Source organism: Eucalyptus grandis, chromosome 1 (assembly GCF_016545825.1).
Source record: "Eucalyptus grandis isolate ANBG69807.140 chromosome 1, ASM1654582v1, whole genome shotgun sequence".
NCBI classification, from domain to species: Eukaryota; Viridiplantae; Streptophyta; class Magnoliopsida; order Myrtales; family Myrtaceae; genus Eucalyptus; species Eucalyptus grandis.
In genome coordinates, this window is record NC_052612.1 from 34571371 (window position 1) to 34592637 (window position 21267).

The following is a 21267-nucleotide window of genomic DNA, read 5'->3' on the forward strand; positions in this document are numbered from 1 at the left end:
GGTTTTCGTCGGAGGGAGAAGGAGAAGCCGAGACGAAGTATTCTGGGCTTTTTAGGCGGCCCAGATTGCAGGCCTTACGTCCGAGGGTCTATTAGATCTGAGTTTGAAAAAGAGATAATGAAACAAATGGCCCAAGTCTTGACCCAATAAGTAATATGATATGAATTTTTAATTGTTTTCAACATGGTCCTTGTACTTTTGATTTATTCAATATGGTTCTAAATTTATTATACATATTCAATGTAGTCCCTAAAAGTATATTAAAATGTCCAATATTGTATTTTCCTTAATGCAAGATTAGGGACAACTCATAAAATTTTTCATATGTTCCATGGATTCTGATAAGAGTGTTGATTGGAGCTTCTCTTACTTCAAAAGCTAATTCAAGACGTGAGACCTTCCCTTACACACTTAAAACTGACTATCTGCCTTTTCTATAATCGATGTAACGTAAACCCCAACAAGAATCCTCCTCATCTGAGGACCTTGCACTGAGCACAATGATGAATGGCGCAGCATGGACGGCTCCGAACCAAGTTTTGTTCGGTCAAGCAAGATGAAAGGCCGAGAAGGAACTCGGGAAATTTCAAGTGCATGCGAAGTCTAGCTCTATCACCCATGGGCCAAAGACTGCATTAGTGATATAGCAATGGTATTAGCAGTACCAGTAGGATTACCTTAGATCTATCTATATCCAGGTTCATTGCTTTTTTCCCCTCCCTTCTCATGCATAATGAGCATGTCTGCCTGCAGGGCGAAAAGACTTGTCCGGCGCGCAGCAAGCGCGAGAAAACAAACAACCTGGTCAGCTAAGAAATCCATCATAAGGCGCCCGAGATTCAGCACTCATCATCATTTAGTTTTCTCAAGAGTGATATTCAAGTTCAAAAGGAGATCCAAACTAAACCAGTACCATTGTTAGCATAGTCAGTACATCACAAGTTCAGCTGTGACAAACAAGGAAGACAAACAATGCAGCCTCTACTAAACCCTTCAATCGCTAAATTGTCCAGTAAGAACGGTTAAGTTTATCATTAGATAATGTCTCCATAGCCAATTTTAAAGATCGGCATCGACCCAATGCACGCCTTTGCTGCCACCATCTTCACGAATTAAAAATGAGTCCGACTCTTTCCTTGTAAAGACACAGTCGAATCATCACCACAGAAAGCATCATCAAACATAAGAAATACAAGAGGCCCTGCCAGCACAAGTGGAGCGCCATTCTAAGGGAAAATTTATCCACAACTCACTCAGCAGCGAGGCTGTACGTTTATGTGACATTATATCCTTTTTTATCACAAACTAGAGCGATACAATTACAGGAACGACAGCAAGAAAACAGATAGAGCAGGTTCTACCTAGGGGACAGTTCTTGGAGGAAGAACTGAAGGCAAAAAACTTAACACCTTGATATGATACATACAACCTTAAGAAAGAAAATACTCAATCCCTACTTGTTTGATCTTTATCTGGAAAAGGGAAAAGGAAAAAAGGTACGTATTTAGTAGTTAGATGATCTTGCATCACGGTTCCAGCTTGAGTGAAACAACCCGAGACTGCCTGTTCCGTTTCGCCACCCTGACAAAGAAAACTGAAAGGCAAGAAGGAGCCCACCATGGCCGGCGCACTTTCTGCTCCCCTTTTAGACACGCCACTGGAAAATGGTTTCAATTGTCAGCAGTCAGCACCACCAACTCAAGTTAAAAATAGATTTAGAGAAGAAGTGAAAATATTAAACATGCAAAATCTTCAATGGAGCAAAGAGATCGTCATGTAGTATGCCTTGACCATAAGCAGAAAGATCAAGGCACAAGTGACAGAAATTGTTGCAAAATGAGGCAGCATCCAAGATTTAACAATTATTAAGTGCTATACAACAAGAAAATATCATCTTCTGCACAGATTAACTAAAGTGCATCTCAAAAACATGTACGCGCCAAAGAATGCCATTGCGAGAGCACTGACAATGAAATCATAAACACAATATAGTTAGTTAGCAGAGAAAAACTATAGAAGCATCATCTCCTAAGCAGATTGCCAGCAACTTGTTCCTAATTCACCATAGTTAACCTTTCTCAGCAAAAACAATTGTGTCAAGAGTCATGTCTGTGGACTGTGTGTGCAAGTGTGCATGAGTTCATGAGAGAGAGAGAGAGAGAGAGAGAGAGAGACCCTTAATCCGACGAAGCTCTTTACATAATGTGATGAAGTCGCCCCATTTCATGTGGCACCGCCTAATAAACCGGAGGATCTGTTCAGTCGTGAACATAGACATGCTCTCAAGATATTCTCCATTGACACCATTTTCCTTGAAAACTTGGCGGTAGCCACCCAAATTTATCTCTTCCAACCACAAACCTACATCCTGGCAAAACAATTAGAATGGCTTACAATTAGTAATGACCTCACTGAGGATGCAGAGGAATGCTTCTATAAGATTGGTGTTCCAATTTCCCTTAACAAAACCACTCAATTAACAAAGCAAATTCAAGCAGAAACTTTTCGAGAAGAAAAGAAATGTTTCATGTAGGGCAGAAAGCATCATTAGTCACCAGTTAAGATGCTGGGGTCAGATCTTCTCATCATAATCAGCTACAAAGCTAACTGCCCAATTAACTTCTAAAAGCGGTACAAGTTTTGCTTCTTATAATTGTCCATAACACCCCATTAGAACAAGAAAATATGCTTCTAGTTCCTTCCATGTATTGTCTGTGTATTCATACAGCATGGCTGAAGAGAGCCCACTACTTAGCTTCATTAAGTTTCACATATGGAGATGCTAAACATCATATGCATACATGCTCACATAAATGCACCAGTTTATGTGGTCGAGCATATTGCAACTATGACTACATATTCTTGACATAAACACTTCATATATATGCCACCTCATTTAAAAAAACCCACCATTGATCTCTCTCCAATGACTAGTGTTATGGGACTATCACCAATAAAATCACAGATACTCCATCTGTATCTAAATGACACGAGCCCTCATGTTTCCTTCGAATGTTTTCCAAACTCCACCGCTTCAATGAACTACATGGCTGGTCTAAAGATATTCTGTTGAACATGCATGGCTAATGAATTTCGAGCGACCAATATGCTACTCCATAATGACCCCTAAGGCTCTTGCAAGAGATCTAAGAATTTGACGAAGGATGAAACTATCTAGGAAAACCAAATGGCAGAGCAAAATTTTAGTTAAAGCACTTGCCCATTCTTTACGACTTCATGTAAGTTGAAGCTGGCAGTGTCCAACTATTACATTATCATATCTGGGGAGAGCAAGTTAAACATTATATTTCTGATTGAAGACCCTTAAGAAAGGAGCTTTGACTGAAGCAAACAATCAATCGCGTAACAATCAATGAGTATGAGATATGCACAAAGAATTGACAAATGACCAAAGTCTATCATATGCAGAGGAACAGTTTGGCTTTACTCTTATCACAGAAGAACTAGTATATCACTCAACTTCCAGGTTGATAACCTTTTCGACACAAAAAGGAAATGACAAGTGACCAGAAGGGTTAGGAGAGTAGTATTCAAAGATGATCTGGCTCATAGGTCATTACGAAGTTGCAATTACAGCTCCTCCAAGACTCTTCACGCATTCTGTCATTACCTTCTGACCAAGGCAACTAAAATACATGTGCACTCGCATGATTACATTACGATCGGCTGAACATCTTTGACAACTTAATGTCTCTCTTCAAGTTAATGAATTGTCTAAAGAGTTCACATGCGATATTTGCAATAAATATCTCATTTCTGAGTAATCTACTTGACAGCCCACCGAAGAATCACTCAAACCCTCCCCCCAGGATCACACAAAAACGAAGAATCAGACTGAAACATCTCAATCCAAGCTGGAAGAAATTGGAATACCTCAACAGTCCAAATGAAGAAATCGAGAGGCTCCGGCGGCACTTCTTTGGTCATATCTCAATTCGCTTCTCCAGAAAAAAAGGGGCTGCCCTTTCCAATCAACAATCAGAGCAAAGCGAGATCAAAATTCCATCCAAACGAAAACCCGCAAAAAAAATTCAACGACGCCAATTACCCCAGAAAGGACCGGTCTTGAAATCAGCACGCCTTCAGAGTCAAACAAGCAAACCCGAGAACGATAAAAATCAGAGCTTTAAGAGGATTCTAAGCTAAACGCGTAATCAGGAACCGACCCTTTTCTTGCCATCCCCGAATCAATCCAGATTTTTCAATTTCCTCGCAATTGATTATGGCCTAGCGACCCCAGCATGTGGAAAGAGAAAAAGGGCTTATGGTATTTTACCGCGAAAAACGTGCTGACCTGGTATTTTTCTACATCTGAGATGGGAAACCGATCATGAGAGAGAGAGAGGGGGTCGGGATGTGAACGAAGAAGGAAGTGAAAAGCCAAGAAAAAGTTGCAGAAGAGCGAGTTGGAGTCTGTGAAGTACCATTTCAACGGCTTGGCTTGGCTTGGCTTGGCTTGGCTTACCTTGACTCTTTTGATGGAGCGAATGGGTCCCGCTCCCGCTTATGTTTTTTTGGCGCCCGCTCAATCTGAGCCATACAAAATTCGGGTTACCCGTTTTTCGTTCGCTTCTCTTTTCTTTTTTCGGGGGGATAAAAGCTGCTTTCCTCCGGTCAAACTACTTTCAAATTTTCAATAATGTGAAATGGATAAAATCGATCTCTAAACATTAATATAATGTGAAATCTCGTTCCTGAATTCTTCATTTATTCAGTATAATTTTTTTAGCTTTGTTCTCATATGGGATATCATCCTTGACTTTTAGTTTATTAAACGTGGTCCTTAAACTTTTTTGTGCATATTTAATTTAGTTCCGATTAAATATTTTCATATAGTTTAAGGATTGAATTGAAAATGTAAATGTTTAGAATTACATTAAATTTATTAAAATTTCAAAGACAACGTTGCATATCGAGCTAAAATTCAAAAACCACACTAGGCAAATCAAAAGTACAAGGACGATATTATATATTAGGCTGAAATTCAAGAATCATTCATGTCACGCATTTCGGAAATGTTAATTATGGTTTTACTTAGATCGCTTAGGGTGCGTTTGGTAATTTATCTAGTTTCGAGAATAGTTTTTGTTCAAAAATACTTTTTTTTGTTTTTTTTCTCGGGAATAATTATTGAGTATTTTAAAGCATTTAGTAACTACACAAAATTTTTATTCCTTGAATAAAAATGCATTTAGTACAACCCAAAATATTTTTGTGACTTAATTTTTTAAATTTTTTAATAAATTTTATAACTTTTTTTTTATTTTCTTTCTTCTTTTTATTTTCTTTTCTCTAGCCGTCCGCCGACCTCAGGGGAGCCTTGGCAAGGCTTGGCATCACCTGGGGGAAGGCTTGACTTGCCCATATTGGGTGAGCCCAAGTCTGGCACAACCATCACGAGGTCAGCCTTACTTGGTTGGGCGACGCTAACCTTGCGGTGGCTTGGCGAGGTCGACCTCATTAGTGACTGACAAGCTCGAGGTGACCATGTTAGGAGCCAGCAAGGTTTTGACAAGGTTGCGAGGCCTTGTCTGGCCGGTTACTAGCCATCGCCAAGGTCAATGGCCGGCTAAAGGCAAAAAGTGAGGAAAAAAAAAGGAATAAAAGAAAAGAAGGGGAAAAAAAGAAAAGAAAAAAATTGTTGTTTCTTGAATTGTTTCTGGAAGTAAGAAGTAACTTTTGTGTTATTTCTTGTTTCTGTTCAAAATCTATTTGTTATTAGGAACAAAAGAACTATTAATTGTATTTCTATTATATTTTTATTCCAAAAAGTAAAACAATATAAATACTTATTTTCGACAAAGTTATAAAATGCACCCTTAACATGCCTGAAGCTTATGCGCTCCTTCGTTTTAGTCATTTTGTAAGTCGAAAAGGAATCTCCTTGCAAGGAAAAAGGATCCTGTACCAACTAAAGTGATCTGATGGGGGGGCCATGATCTTCCTTGGGTCAATACCTTCTTGATATTTTGTTGAAACATCGATAATCTTTTCGTACCATCAGCACTTTTCAATGTTTTCATTCATTTGAATGTACATTTGCAAATCAATAATAGAAGGCCTTTTTTTAACACTTTCATTTTGGGGCTGTTTCACTAACCCTGCCGAACCGAACGACACTCGAATGGGATTGAGAAGAGTCATTCTTAGAGGAAGGCAGCTTTGCTAACTAGACTTATCCCATGCCTGACTAAACTCAAATACCACTCTGTATGTAACTTGGTTCACCGTTCTAAATAGGGGAAATGATCTGAAAGGTTCTAAATCAATTGTATTGCTGCCAATTCAATTTTTAATTATACTAATTTAGTCCAAAAGTTATTGACAAATTGTCAATTTAGTCATTCCGGCTAATTTTGATTAAATATCACTAAGTGGATAATTTTTTCATAATTTCTTTTCTTTTCATTTTCATACACTAGGTTGGCAACCTCCACCAGCCACCGGATGAGGCCTAGCGATTCCCATTGGCCCCGGGCATGTGTCACGACCCTCCCTAGATCTAGCAAGGGTCATGACATCCTTGCCTAGGCCATTGCAGGCAACAACAAAGACATCGCAGCCTTTATTGTGGTTGTTGAGAGCTATGAGACTCATCCGTCGTTGGCAAGGGCCTCACAACCCTTGCCTAGGGGTAGAGAGGGTCATCAATCCTTAACTCACCAACCCTTTGTAAAAAGAGGAAAAGAAAAGAATAAAACTCAATAAAAATCCTAAAAATAATTGAAAGGTTATCCATCTCATCACTAATCGTGCTATATAGGACGGTTGGTATTGATTGAACCGGCATATCAGCGATATCCACCCAATATTAATTGAAAAGACTAAATTGACAATTTATTAAAATGTTTAACATTAAATTGTCACACTTGAAAGGTTTGAGATTGGATTAACCTTAGTGCAAAAGATTTAGGATTTTTTTTTTTGTTTTACGAAAATGAACGATTTTGAAATCATTTTCTAAAAATGATCACTTATTCTATCTACAAAAAATGAATAAATAAAAATATTTAGGTATAAATTATTTATTAGTTAAATATTTCAAATAATATAACCAACCATTTTTATATTTTTTTCAAAATATGTATTTTTCGCAGAACAAACGAGTCCTAATATCTGAGTAGTCTTTTGGAACCAACATGCTAGACTCTGTATATATCAGCACCTCCATCCCTTCGAGGTAAGTTTTGTCTCACTAACTCTCTACGTCAATTAATACCCTCCATCAACTCCATTCAATTAGACATGATTTTTCTTTATAATTTTTAATACAAGTAACACCGGTGTAGCTTGCACTAAGCGTCGCGTCAAAAGAAGAAGAAAAAGACAATTAGTCCAATTAAATCGAAGGGAGTTTTACTGTTCATCTCCTTGGGCTCGTTGACAAAACAACTCTGCATCATCGATGACTATTATTCAGTACTTAAATAGAAGACGTAAGAAGATCCCACGATGATTTCCCTATTAGTGTCCTCTAAACAAATGTACAGTCTACAGAAGCGTTTTTACAAACCCTTCATCTGCCACAACTCCCTCGAAATCTCTAGAGTCGAGAAGCCATCGCACCGAATCACAACATGCAAAGTCTTCGATGTATCCAGGCCATCGACTTCCTCTGGACCGAGATGATTGCATTCTGAAATGCAAAGTTGCTGATTGTCAATCAATGCGATTGTTGTTCCTTTTGTCTTTCTATTATTTTCCAAATGAAGTTTGTAAAGGAGCTTTAGAAACCTGGGACTAGAAACTAAAATAAGAACGAGGAACGGCTTCAACAAAGCTGCAAGCGATTCATTCAAGGAAGTGAAGGCACGGCCGATGGACGAGAAAAGGCTTACAAACTATTCGACCAAGCTTAAAGAGAGGGAGCAGAGATCGGCCACGAAAGAAAACCGTCAAAGACCAAGAGAGAGGACGGCGTTGACGGGGGACCAAAACATGTGGATTGTTTTTTGCACATTAGTATTCCGATCGGTTATTCGTTTCAATAGTCAGGTACCAGTACAAACGTCAAGCTCAAGGGCCCATTCCACGCGCACCTACTTTTGGTTTTCCTTTCAGTCTTGACTCATGGCCGCGAGCACCTCTCTTATTATTGTAACTGGACGGAGTTAACGAATCAAACTTGATTGCAATCTGTGTTTGCGAACCTGTGCAGCGTTTGTTTCCTTCCTTTCCTCGACTGCTGGGAGTCTGGGACCACCACCACCACCACCACCACCACCACACGTAGACATGGACAATGGTTACGCGGTACAAGCCCCACCTTATCCAAGAATCTTTTCTTTAAGGTAGAAAGAGGAGGAGGACGAGGAGAGCAACTCAGTTCGAGATTTTCTTGACAAGGACCAAGCAGACACCATACCATGTCCTTATTCCTTATTCCAATCTTTTTAAGAACACGTGGGTCTCGTACCACTCGAGAACAATGGAGACACGGTGTGGTCCTCTTGCAGAACCACTTCCACCTTTTCTGCTCATCCGATCCATGCATTTGGCCTTTATACTGTATCGTCCACCACTGATACATTCCCCCTCCTCAATTGTTGATTCCATGCCAAACTGACCAGAGACAACTAGCCCTCTCCTGCAGCTTCCCTGTTCTCCAATAGAAGCAATGGAATAAGACAGGTACGTGATTACTGTGCATCGATGCTTTCTGAGGTGATAATTTAGGGCCCCATGACAGCATTCTCCAAGTTACCAACACCCAACAAGAAAGAAACAACCACAACCAGCTGATGAAGAGGCAAATTCCATCCATCTCAGCAGAGCTCCCATCCAAGATGTTAGGTATGACATAGAAATTAAGCTCTGACTCAAACCACAAAACTGACCAGATGATTAGGGCAATAAATCACGTGATGGACCATATGAAATTATTTTGCCCCCCATCTTTAGCAGGTCTCTGAATCGCCCTTCATTCATGGGACCAGAGACCTCCCTTCCCTAGGAAATGGTGGTGCATAGTTCCATCAAAGTCCATCTGCCTTAATCGATCAGCTTCAAATATGACAAGAAGAAAGCACAACCAACATCGAAACTCTCTCCCCAAGATGCTGCTAATTTCAAGTTAAGAGGTAACTTGCGTAATTCATGCAGGTGTACAGGAAAGAATAGAAGAAGGGTGATTCGAGCAGCACCCGTCACTCGGAATCGCATTAGCATTAGTAGGTAACCACCACATTGTATTATTCATATAAAACCTTACAAGAAAAGTAAACAAAAAATAAAAACTTAACAAAGGTGATGCAATATCCCCTTTTGCACACTAGGGCAGATAGATCACGACTCACAATCACAAGGCTCAAATGAGATGGAAAATGCAGGAAACATTGAATCTGCAAAACTGAGATGTGTAACTAAAAACCAAATGTCCCCAGCTCCAGCAAATCTCGATGAAATTGGCAAATGAACCCAGAGACTGTAGCACTGCCATTCTCCTCCTTTATGCACAGCTAGGGCAACATGAACTTCCCATCAACTTACGGCTGGAGCGACTCAATCAGAAAGGTCAGCACTCACAAATCAAAGACAAATGGGGAACTATGCCACCCTCAACTTGACACATATGAACATCTTTCTGAACAGATATCAGATTCTTTGATTAGCATTGCATTGAGCAAAATATGAAGGCCCAACAAGTCAATCATCAGCCCACTTCTGTAGAAGGTGTTGCTCTACCTAAGAGCACCTGTCTGTTTGTTGCTAGTTTTGCTCACTATCCCCTTTCCAAAGTATTCGGCAATCACGGAAAACCCATCCTTTGATGTCTTCACCTGCTGGAAAAATAGATCTTGGTCCTTGGCATTTTGCTCCAAACTTCTCTTCATTTCCAGTACAGACCGGTACTCGGGTGCACACTCGGGGCATTCCTTTTCATTATCACCAAGACAACGCTGATGGAATGAATGCATACACATAAAGTGGACAGCGGGGAGATCCAGCGTAAATGTGCACGCTGTGCACTTGCTAAGCTGAAAAATTCTAGCATTTGTTCTAAGATCCTCAATTTCTTTTCTCATAGTCTGTGTATCTTCCTGCAGAGGCATTTAACCAAAAAAAAAGAAAAAAAGAATGTCAGTCCAGATGGTTCTAGCATACTTTGATTTAAAACTTCACCAAATCTATCAAGCCTCAAAAGCGCAAAACATGTATGTGACACAAATCAAAAGAGTTGCCAAGTCCACAAGTCCACTTGCGTAGTTTTTTTTTTTTTTTTTGGGGGGGGGGTTGGGAGGAATTATTTAATTATATTTCAGGAAATAATATGGGTGTCACCCACTTGCGCAAATCCAATGTGTTTCTGCGTAAATGTTGCCCATATACCAACCCATTCATTAAGATCTCCATCAATTGCGATGAAAGAGATGATTATCAACTGCACGATCAAATGTACTATAAATTTGTCAAAGATGCAAAGTTACAGAGGACATCACGGTTGCCACTGCTAGCTGCTTCACACTTCTATCATTAATTAATTAGAAATTCTGAAGTTTGACAATCTTAAATTTTCTCCAGCCTTATAGCCACCAGTCCTTATATCTTGCCATTCCCTCTAATCAACAGTTCATCTTAAACGGTCGATAAGATCCACTATTAACTCACATCAAAGCATTTCAGTAATTAGGCCAAGAATGAGCAAACTCATGTTTTGTCTTTGGAAAGCATTTCAACAAGTTTCAATTTTCCAAATATTAGTCAAGAAAAAACTATTAACTGCAAAATCTCCACGTCTTAAAACACCAATAAGGCTTCCTTTTCAATATATCCAAATTAAGATGTGGTGTGTTATTATGTCAATTTTGTTAACATCTACGGAAAATCATGTACTGGTAGCCATCAGTTCACATGTTAAAGTAAAATAAGTACACCAATCCCTCTTTAGCAATAATATGTCAAGGAACTACATAACCTAACTGGAGGAGGGGACAGAGATAAATCAAAATTTCACTTGTTAAAATGATCGAGCAAATATTAGTCAAGATACAAAAATATTAAGCACGTAAAAGGGGATAAGCAAAAAGGGACATAACCTGATATTTCTCAACAGCTCGTCGATCTTCTTCAATGAGTTTAGATTCCTGCTCAAGCTTTCTTGCAATATAGTCCTTGATAACGGAGAGAGTGAGGCAAGGATTTTTAGAAAGCATCTGAAGAACAATTATAGGAGGTAATATGTCATCCCTCTCTATGTAAGTCAGGACTTCCTTTACTTCTTTGGAGCAATCTTCACCAAGCTCACCAAAATATTTCAGGAGGTCTGCCCAAAGAGTCGGATCCCCTCCCCTACCCGAATCCCCTAGCCTTTTACAGCATGCTATCAAACCCTCATGGTCATGGGCCTGCATATAGCAAGCAATTACCTCCTTATAAAGTTTCATCTTCTCATAGATGTAGAGAAGCCCTTGTGTGAATCCATTCATTTCACATAGAATTATGGCAAGGTCAACATCATAAAGTGGATGTTCCATGTCAACTGGCCATGCAACCTTAAGCAAGCGAAGCCCCTTTTCACGTCTTTCTAAACATTCCTTGCTAATATCTTTGTCATTTGACACCAGTTTCCCATTAGTCACGACTTTTGAAATTCCAGCTGCTGCTGGTCTTGCTCTAGTATCAAACTCCCCATCCTTGTCAGCTTGTGATATTGATGGGAAATTCATGTCATTGGACAGGTATAACTCTAGAAGGGTATTGTGTATTTCTACTTGTGCCGGCGAATCTTTAACCTTGTCTGTGTACTTCTCAAGGAATTCCATGAGGGCCTGGGGATGGTGGATAAATATGTTGAGAAAATCTACAGGAGAAGGTAGCATAGGTAGATATACACCATTAGAGGCTCCTCTTCTCATAGATTCTCCATCTTCCGTGCAAAGCCTCATGAGTATCTCTATGGTTTCCACTGGTTTGTGCTCTATGAGAATTTTACCATATTCTTTGACCGTTACACCAGCTTGACTGGGCTCAAGACTCGAGATGTATTGCAATGCCTCATCATACCTCCCGAGGTCTTCAAGCAAAATCTTTAGATACCATTCATGCCTCCCTGCCTTCTTAGCAACATACATGGCATGCTCATGGTAATTGGCAGCTCGACAGACCCTTATAGCAGTTTCCACATCAAATTTGTGCTCCCCATCACTTTTAATGAACACATTCAACTTTTCGACATCTTTTAATTTGGTGTAACAGTTCAACAGAAGCGTCGTGTGATCTTTAGATGCAAGCCCCTTCTCATGCAACTTTTCCAAGTAATTTGTTAGGTTGTAGATTCTTTGAGCATCCAGAAACTTCTGTATCACATATGAAGGTTCAAGGTGACCGATTGTGTTAATATACTGTGCCATAGCCTCATCATAATCCTGCTTAGAATATAGATGATCCCCATATTTCCTTAAAACTTCTGCAGTTGCAGCAGCATCAGCTTGTTGACTCTGCACAAGGTTAATGGCTACAGTATATAGGTTTTTCTTGAAAAGCATATCTAATTTGCTTTCCATATCCTTCTCTCCAATACAAAGTGCAGATTTATCATTTAGTATGAGAACTATATTACCCCATTCACAAAGCATCTGAGAGACCTCTTTAAGCACTAGGCTGTGGGCTATCAAACGATTCTTGAGGTCATAAATGTTGAAAGTATTTCTGCCACTCCTTTGATCAGCTATAACACACAAAAGATAGCCACGAAACCAGCCTAGGAACTTCTTCTCTCCTTCGAAAGCCCAACAAGGGCCACGTCCATCAATTTCGTAAAAGTAAACAGCCTCAGGTCGACCAATTATCAGCTCCTGAAAAGTGAAACACTCAGCACATGGCAAAGAAATTACTGCTAAACAATTGAAAAGAACATAAAGCACAAAGAAGATATACCAAACGGTCACTCATTGTAATGCTGTTGACATTACAGCCAATGTGATCAGTGTTTGCCTGGCTGGAGGCTGACTGTGCAAGTTGAACAAGGTCACTGATGCCGGAGTCACTGCGAATAGTTGAAGGACTGGACCATCAACTCTGAACTCCAGACCAGTTATAGAAGACTGGCTTCTATCTAAAGCATTGTCCACCTGAAGTTTGAAACGTGTGATCCGCTCCCTCGCGATATCCCCTTTAATGCAGTATATGCAACCGTTATCCAAGCCAATGGCTATGAGCAGTATCGGAGGAGCTTCCTCAAAGACCAAAAATGATGTAATCTGCATCACGTCCAAAGCTTCTCAATACCATGAAACTTATCTCCAATTAGGTGTTGACTGCGGAGATAAGAAATAAAAAATATTACCTTCGCTTCAGGAAAGTGGTTTGTGAATATTCGAAGAATTCCAATACAATCAGGACTGGCTGTACTGGAGCCCTCTTCCTGCCTCCTATCAAGGTCATATACCTTGAGGCACAGAGCTGATTGCTGCGGAGATAATTGCTCGTCTTCACCGACAGTCACCAGAAAATTGCGTTGCTGTGGATAAACATACAAAATATATACACATCACTTCTCCCTGAAGTTAAAATTTTGCAACAAATCCGCATTCTCTCTTACAAACCCCCGTTTTCTACAATCTCTGCCATCCCGAAGCTAATTTACGCAACTAACTGCCTAGCTCAGGAGACAAGAAAATAAAAACCAATCTGCACATGCTCATATCCTCATGTCTACATGTAATTTCTAGGACCAGAAATGAAATTTTGAGCTCTGGTACAAACATTATAGGCATGAAAACCATAAAATTTTGTCCAAAAAGTAAATGCGCTTTACTAGGCGGACAAATTAAGACGAAAGCAATCAATGCCATCCTTACAAAGCATATCCCCACACATAAGGAGAATTTCATCGAAGAACTCAGATAAGAGCACCGCCAAGATATAATTTTGGGAAGAAAACAATGAGCCACCGGTGGGCCACATTGATGCAGGTAAACGAATCATCTGAATTACCAGCCACAACTCCAGAGGAGACACGAATTAAGCTCATCCCTCAAATAACTCAACGCGCAATACGCTCTTCGCTAACGAAGTCGATCGCGAAGGCGAGGGGGAGAGGCGGCCGAACCTTGAGCTGCTGTAGGAAGAGAACGGAGGAGGAGTGAGCCCGGAAGCCGTAATTGAACTTGAGGCCGCGATCGAGCAAGCTCACCCCGCCGTCGTCGCAGCCGATCACGAGCTTCCCGCGGCCGCTGGAGCTGCACGTGATCTCGCCTTCCACCTCCTCCGGGATCGCGCATTTCCCTCCCAGCTTCTCCTCGAAGAACTCGAACTTCCTCCACTGGTACATCGCCGCTCCCTCCCAATCTCGCGCCCCCGAATAAAAAAACCAAAACCAATCGAATTCAAAACCTACGCGAGCTCACGATCCGGCGCACGAAGATCTCCGCATTGGAGACGGCGGCGGCTGCGGCGGCAGCCCTCCCTCCGCCGTGCTAGCGCGCGAGAGCTTTTCTCTAGAAGATCGATGGCCCCGTCGCGAAGGGATTCAGCCAGCTCGCGAGCGAAGATGAAATTCTGGGCGATTCTGTTCTCCCTCGGTGGGATTCTGGAGGGCTCTCCGACGCGTCGTTTCAGGGGCTCCCGAGCGGGGTCCGCACTGAACGAGAACGACCTGTCGTTCCGCGCGATCTGGCCGAATGGGCCTTGGGCTCTCGAGAGCCGGGACTCATGGGCTCGCGCGATTACCTGAGCCCATTTAGCCATAAATCCCATTCGAAGAGCGCTACGACGGACGGTTCGAATGGTTTGCCCAAGTATTTCAATTTGGTCTTCGGTCCATTTCACTCGTTCTTAGACATCAAAATGAACGAGCTTGTGCTTACTTGCTAATTGCCTTTGTATTCCCTAAACCCATCAAATGGGTGGGCAGGTCGGGTCGAAAATTGGTCTAATCCAAATTGATTTGTTTAACCTATTTTGTCTCATTTTCCATGTGATAATGTTTAGTGACCTTATTCGACCCAATTCATATCCAATATATATCCGAATTGACTCATATTGCTAAAATATTTTCATATTTTATTTAATTTAGAAAAACTCATTCTCAAACTGAGGTAAGAGCAAAGAGTGAGCGAATGTGAAGTTGAGTGAGGGCGAGAAAGAGTGAAGGAAGAGTTATTAAGGTGGGTCGGGTTGAAATAAGTTGTAAATCTTTTGGATTTTACCATTTTAAATCCATTTATTGAAATAAGTGCATAACCTATTTTGACGGTTATAGTATTTCCATCTTAAAAAAACAACTGCAGGCTCAAGGAATTATTGCGTACGGACCAGGTAAAAAAAAAAGAGTCAAAACTCAGATGGATGACCCGGAAAAAAAGTCGCTCACACCCAACATTCGTTCTTCAACCGCTAAGTCAAGCTATCCGGATCGTGCCTCGAAGTCTTGGTACCAGCTCAGGATTCACGTTAAAACGGACGAATCCGCCTCTCTTCATTCAGTCAAATCGGTCCCTTCCCCTCGAGAAGGTCAAGGAAATAAGAGGGGGCATCTCAATCATTGGTGATTTTACAGTTAATTATATAAGGAAACGATCATGGAAAGATCATGGAAAACTTGGATGCACCTGGGAAGACACCCAATGATCGAGGCCGCATGCCGTGCAAGTGAAGTCGAAATTGCGCCTAGTCAGCGGGTCGACGCCCGTCACGGGACGTCCACCGTTGCTTGACTCGAAAGGGAGTCTTCCTCTTGGTCGAGAATTCGGAGATTGGCCGCCCCAACTTGCTCAAAAGGTAAGTTGCCACTGGTGCAGCGGGGAACGAACGTCATTCAACCTCTCATGCGACTTTGACGACACGGAGAATCATCGATTTGGATGAGATCGGAATTCGATGGGCGTGATTCTCAATAATTGGTGCACTCAATCTGGCTTTCGAGCCCCGGATGAAAAGGCTATCTTATTTGAAAAAGAGAGTCGGAGAGGCTACTCATAGATATGAACATCATGCAAACCTCTTACACGACCGGGATAGCATAATTCTCAATAGTTGATGCACGTAACTCGGCCTTCGAGCCATGGATGAAAAGGCTATCTCATTTGGAAAAAGAGAGTCGGAGAGGCTACTCACACAAAGTTGTTATTCAGTGTAGCTGAGATGAACATTATCCAAACCTCTTTATGTGACTTGGATAGCATGGAAAATCACATTGAAAATCGATTTGATTATGAACGAAATTTGAAATGGCGTGATTCTCGATAGTTAGTGCACTCAACCTGGCCTTCGAGCCATGAATGAAAAGGTTGTCTTATTTAAAAAGAAGAGTTGGGAAGACTACTCACATAAAGTTACTATTTAGTGCGGCGGGGGATGAACATTATCCAACCTTCTTATGTGACATGGATGGTATTGAATATTATATTGAAAATCAATTTAATTGTGATTAAAATTCGAAAGAGCGTGATTCTCAATAGTTAGTGCATTGAACTTGCCCTTTGATCCATGGATGAAAAGGCCGTCTTATTTGAAAAGAAGAGTTGGAGAGGCTACTCACACAAAGTTACTATTTAGTGCAGCAGGGGATGAGCATTATCCAAACCTCTTATGTGACAAGGACAATATTGAGAGTTACATTGAGAATCGATCCGACTATGATCAAAATTCAAAAATGCGTGATTCTCAATAGTTAATGCCCTCAACTTGGCCTTCGAGCCATGGATGAAGATGCCGTCTTATTTGAAAAGAGAGAGACGGACAAGCTCTAGAGTCAGGCAAACGTAACGTTCTCGATAATCGACGCGCTTAACTGTAACCGCATAGCACGGCGCCTTTCAAGATGAGAAACTGCCAAGAAGAACTTCGACAACCTTACTTCGACGACATCGAATTCTTTGAAGCCTTTCCATTAATTTGACTTCAAGAAGGTATGAACGTCAACAATATAATGTTTGAAACAAAATTAGAGAGAGAAAGAAGGATGGTTTCTTATTAGGCGTGCGGAGTTTCGTATTCATTTTGGTTGACAATCAACGGAGGTCAAGTCTACAATCTCCTTAAGGCAGAGGAGAAGACGGAAAGTAGGATCGAATTGCAAGATTAGAAAAGGCGGAGCATGTCCCCAACAGAACAAAATAAACTGACTTGGAATATTTGGCTGTAATTTCCGATCTGAGACTTCTCTAATTCAGGGTCATGGCAGCTCTTCCCCCGGGTCAAACTCCTTTTAGGACGATCAAGTTACGGAAATCGAATCTTGTTCTGGGCAAATTTGACGGTTTCAAATTCCGATTCCTGATGATGCCTTTCTTCATTTCGGCTTTTTCCAAGGGGCGCCAGGGGGGCCTAATGCGAAAGGGGACGTGACGACTCGCGGAAAATGAAGGCAAGCGGAGGGATGCATGTCGCCCCGCGAGACAAGGAGACACATTGTCCCGGCTTTTTGATTTTTGAGTCCGTCTCTTTTCTCGAAATTCAAATGTAGAAAGATACCCCAAGGTGATCGGTCTATCACGTCACGAGACCGTGGGGGTGTTACAATTCCGGCCTGTTCCCCGGTCTCTTGCATCGAAATCGCACGTATGCTGGAGAAGGGTCTCGTTTCGATGCCATCCGCATTGACCGGCGATATCACACGAGCCAACAATACCCAAAGATGGCGATCGTTTGAGACCGAGTTTCAAATCAAATCACAACGCAAGGTCTCTCCTTCTCGAACGTGGGATTGTCAGGAAGGGGTGGGGGGATCTATGGTCGGAACCATTAGATGTTATAATTACACGTGATCGACTCACATGGACCGGATGCATGCAGATTGATCGTGCGCGTTTCAAAGAGGGCCACGTAGTGAGACTAGACATAAGGGACCGCACGACAGCAAAGATGCAAAGACATACTTGGACCTAGATTTTGGAAAAGACGAGGACAAAACCATGCAGATGAATAGAGAGAGATAGAGAGAGAGAGAGCTTTAAAAAGCCTGAACTGAAAACACGAAGTGGGAGGTCATCAATCAATCTGGCAAAAGCCCCGACCATGGTCGGCGTGACGATGGGGACGAGATGGAAAAAAATTAGCATGCAAAAGTCAAACCTCATCATCGTCCTCCTCTCCCTTTCTCGCTTTTGTCTCCATCCTTTCCTCGAACTTCGGCACGGCTCTTCCTCAAATTTCTTCCTGCACGAATCATTAAAATAGAGCAAAAAGATAAGAGGCAAGAACTCGGATTCAAAACTGCAGAACCACCCCCATTGTCGTCGATGTCTCCGGTACCACGCCCGACATCAACATGGAACCCCAGAGGAGGAAAAAACAAAACAGTTTGCGGTTCATCACCCTTTGGACATGACAAGAGTACCGTGAATTTCAACATCACTCAGAGTGTCCGAAGACTTTAAGGTGCGAATGATAATCAATTTCTATTCCCCAAATGAATTGATGAGAAAAAATATCATTTAATAATGATACAAAATTTATGTTCTCGAATAAAAATTCGATTTATAATGACAAAAATTTTTACCTTGCCCAAGTGATAGTAGGCAATTTTTTTTTTTTTTTTTTTGGATAAAAGGTAATGATGAATATAGCTTTGAACCAACATTTACATAAGGGCTGGCACCACAAAACTTTCACTCAAAAAGACAAAGGTCTTCAAGAGTGGAAGGGTGCCAGCGGCAAAAGAACTCCACAAAAGCGACCAAAGCCTAAGAAACGGTTAGAAGCTAACAAGGAAAGTACAAGCCATGCGGGGCGAAGGAAACCAACCTCACAAAATAACTTGCAATAAAACAAGAAAAACTAAAAGGACACCTAGGTGGCAATGCCGCCAAAGCTAAACCACCATATCCCATCCGAGGTGTATCACTAATTGTGCGCCGAAGGGTCAATTTTTTTATCTTTCATCTTCGTTGAAGAAAAAAAAATTCTTGCTTTTGAGGTAAAAATTTGTTTCAAAATAAGAAAAATAAAATTATATTATTAAACGGATTTTTATTTTAATAGTGTTTTTGAAATAAAAAGAAATACAAAAATAGAGAAATATAATGATCATCCAGCATGTCCTAACCTAACCTAGAGCACCCGAAGCATGACACGCGGAGTTCGCTTGAAAATTTCTGGATGAAATTCAGAAAAAAGATGCTACGCGATCTAGATCTGGAGGCCCTGTATTCAAGAAGTTGAAGTCCTCGAATTCTCACGCTCAGTGGAAAAAAGACCACCTGGTGGTCTTTTGTCAATGGAGAAGCTGGTGTTGTCTCTTTTTGCAGGCTTTAAATCCCCCTCAAAAGTCAAGAAGGTCATCTTTTTTTTTTTTTTTTTTTTTTTGGGATCAATCCCCAAGAAGGTCATCTTGAACAGTGCCACAATATTAAATTAGGGTTTCATCTGCCAAGATTGCACTGTCTCAAGAGCCCATGACACTCAAGGGATGCAGCCAAGTTGCTAGTACCAATGCCCTTTCGCGCAATTCGTTGCATTTCTTTAATGTCGAATTCTTAATCTGGTCGAAGCAAATTGCCAACATGAATGACATCCTTTGCGGTCACAAAAAGAAAAAAGAATGGGAATGTGTTGTACTTGAAAGTGGACATGTGACTTGTCTGAGTAGGAACTTCCCGAGATGCTGACGGAGACCCCATTATAGCTTTTGTCTTAGAATTGTGGGAATGGGATCTTTGGGATCTCTTTCCATGACACTGGAAGGGCAAAGATGAGGCTCTAGATAAAAAGTAAAAGGACAAAGATAAACCAAAAGAACAAAAAAAAAATGGAAAAGGCAGGATGGTCTAGTTAATTGTCCCAGCAAAGACCATGTTAGCCAATGATAAGCACGAAGCCGTTCCGCCGATGACTTAAAAATCCTTTAAAAATTCACTGATATGGGGTGGGGGTGACGATGGGGATGATATTAGCCCGCATGGCACGCAATTTTTTTATAAGGATGATAAGTCGCATTACTCGGCAAATGAGATGAAACTTCGCCCCACCAATGACGCACTCAAGTTGCGATTTTTTCCTTTGGTCGTGCATGATATACTAAAAAAAAAAGCTCCGAGTCGTATCGAAGTTGGAGCCACGCCACTCCGATCGAGTCCGGTCGAAGATCTTTGGTAGACAGAAAGACACAAGGATCCAATTCTGGAGAATCAGAACTTAGAAAAGGGACGATTTTAAATACGAAGGGAGAAATCGCGGGCCACAGGCTTTTTAGGTTCACTGATCTTTGAACAGGAAACAAAGTGGAGAACATGATTCCCTCTTTCCTCCTCTCCCCCCAACTCTTTTTTCACTTTTTTGGCCAAATCCTATGTTTAAGCACTATCGATTGCGGGATTACATCAACTCCATTACTTTTTCTTTTTTCGGTCGAACAACTCCATTACTTTAATCGCTTTTTACTGATGAAGAAAAGAAAGCAAGAACTGGTCACCTTCTGGAGGGGGCATCATCTCAAATTCCCGTCAAATTGCATTTCTCTTCCAGAAAGGTAATATGCCCTGTTAGTTCAGTAATTTACAGGTAACCCAGGGCTTACTTTCTATTTACTTCACCCAAATTCGAATATGTCTTGCTAACTCACTTAAAATTATCCAATTAAACATTAGACATATGCCAATTTAGGCTTAAACTTTTTAATTTTGTCAATCTAATTCTAAATTTTTTTACGAAATTCCAATGTATTTCTTCAAACCAATTTTTGTTCAAAACAGTTGACATGACGGTGTGCCACATAAATGACCAATAATGACTAGATCGCCACGTTAGCGACTCTTGACGAAAACCATACAAAATGATTACACTAAATTTTTTGCACAATAAGTTTAGGGCTAAATTGTCAAAATTGAAAAGTTTAAAATTGAATCGTCATCCTTACAATATGTTTAGGACCAATTGGGTAATTTTTCTAAAGATCTCAAGTTACAAACAAATAAGCTTCGAACCAAAACGTGTCGAACCGATATTTATACTTCGAGGATAACTGGGAAGCACTTTGATTATGTTAATATACCGCGTAAAATGCCGTATTTATGATGTCGTTATCTCAGAGATTACATTCCATTTATCTCGGAAGAAGCCAAAGAAACAACGCGTCTCGATTGAATATTTTAGTCTATAAAATGGTAAATTCCAACAGAGTTAACTTAGAATTATTGGACGTCGCTTGCAAAAGCACCAATTGACCGTGGACGCGCTAATCTTAATCCTATTAATATCCTCCAGCCCGACATTCCACAAAAAAAAAAAAAAAACATTAACCCAAGATTAGTCTGCTAATCAAATGCATCAATCCATTATACTAACTACATAGTGCCGCGATACATT

At 40.9% G+C, this 21267-nt stretch overlaps 2 protein-coding genes across 8 annotated transcripts; both read right to left on the reverse strand.

The window, feature by feature from the left end:
• Nucleotides 1-1183: 1183 nt before the first annotated feature.
• On the reverse strand, nucleotides 1184-4454 carry LOC104434716. 7 transcript variants are annotated; one of them, XM_039302330.1, is made up of 5 exons: nucleotides 4316-4421; nucleotides 4070-4101; nucleotides 3895-3979; nucleotides 2176-2368; nucleotides 1184-1657 (listed from the first exon to the last, which is right to left on the reverse strand). In XM_039302330.1, exons 3-5 carry the CDS (start codon nucleotides 3946-3948, stop codon nucleotides 1527-1529), a joined length of 378 nt encoding a protein of 125 aa, XP_039158264.1. In that variant the 5' UTR covers nucleotides 3949-3979; nucleotides 4070-4101; nucleotides 4316-4421; the 3' UTR covers nucleotides 1184-1526. The 7 variants fall into 7 exon arrangements, with proteins under 7 accessions (XP_039158264.1, XP_010045902.1, XP_010045910.1 ...); XM_010047600.3 differs by lacking the exon at nucleotides 4070-4101 and having other exon boundaries at nucleotides 4316-4454; XM_010047608.3 differs by lacking the exon at nucleotides 4070-4101 and having other exon boundaries at nucleotides 4298-4454.
• A 4684-nt stretch (nucleotides 4455-9138) lies between these two features.
• On the reverse strand, nucleotides 9139-14551 carry LOC104434740 (vacuolar protein-sorting-associated protein 11 homolog). Its single transcript, XM_010047614.3, is given in 6 exon segments — nucleotides 9139-10061; nucleotides 11058-12815; nucleotides 12898-12947; nucleotides 12950-13220; nucleotides 13307-13480; nucleotides 14072-14551. Coding segments are annotated over 6 exon segments (2835 nt in total). The 5' UTR covers nucleotides 14294-14551; the 3' UTR covers nucleotides 9139-9701.
• Between the last annotated feature and the right edge of the window lie 6716 nt (nucleotides 14552-21267).

What these genes read in the sequence shown, in the direction of transcription:
- LOC104434716 (XM_010047600.3), bottom strand. Translation starts at nt 3,948, where the DNA reads ATGACCAAAGAAGTGCCGCCGGAGCCTCTCGATTTCTTCATTTGGACT. An exon ending in TCTTCATTTGGACTGTTGAG is followed by an intron (nt 2,369 to 3,894) that starts GTATTCCAATTT and finishes TTGTTTTGCCAG; the next exon opens with GATGTAGGTTTGTGGTTGGA. An exon ending in AGAGCTTCGTCGGATTAAGG is followed by an intron (nt 1,658 to 2,175) that starts GTCTCTCTCTCT and finishes ACCATTTTCCAG; the next exon opens with TGGCGTGTCTAAAAGGGGAG.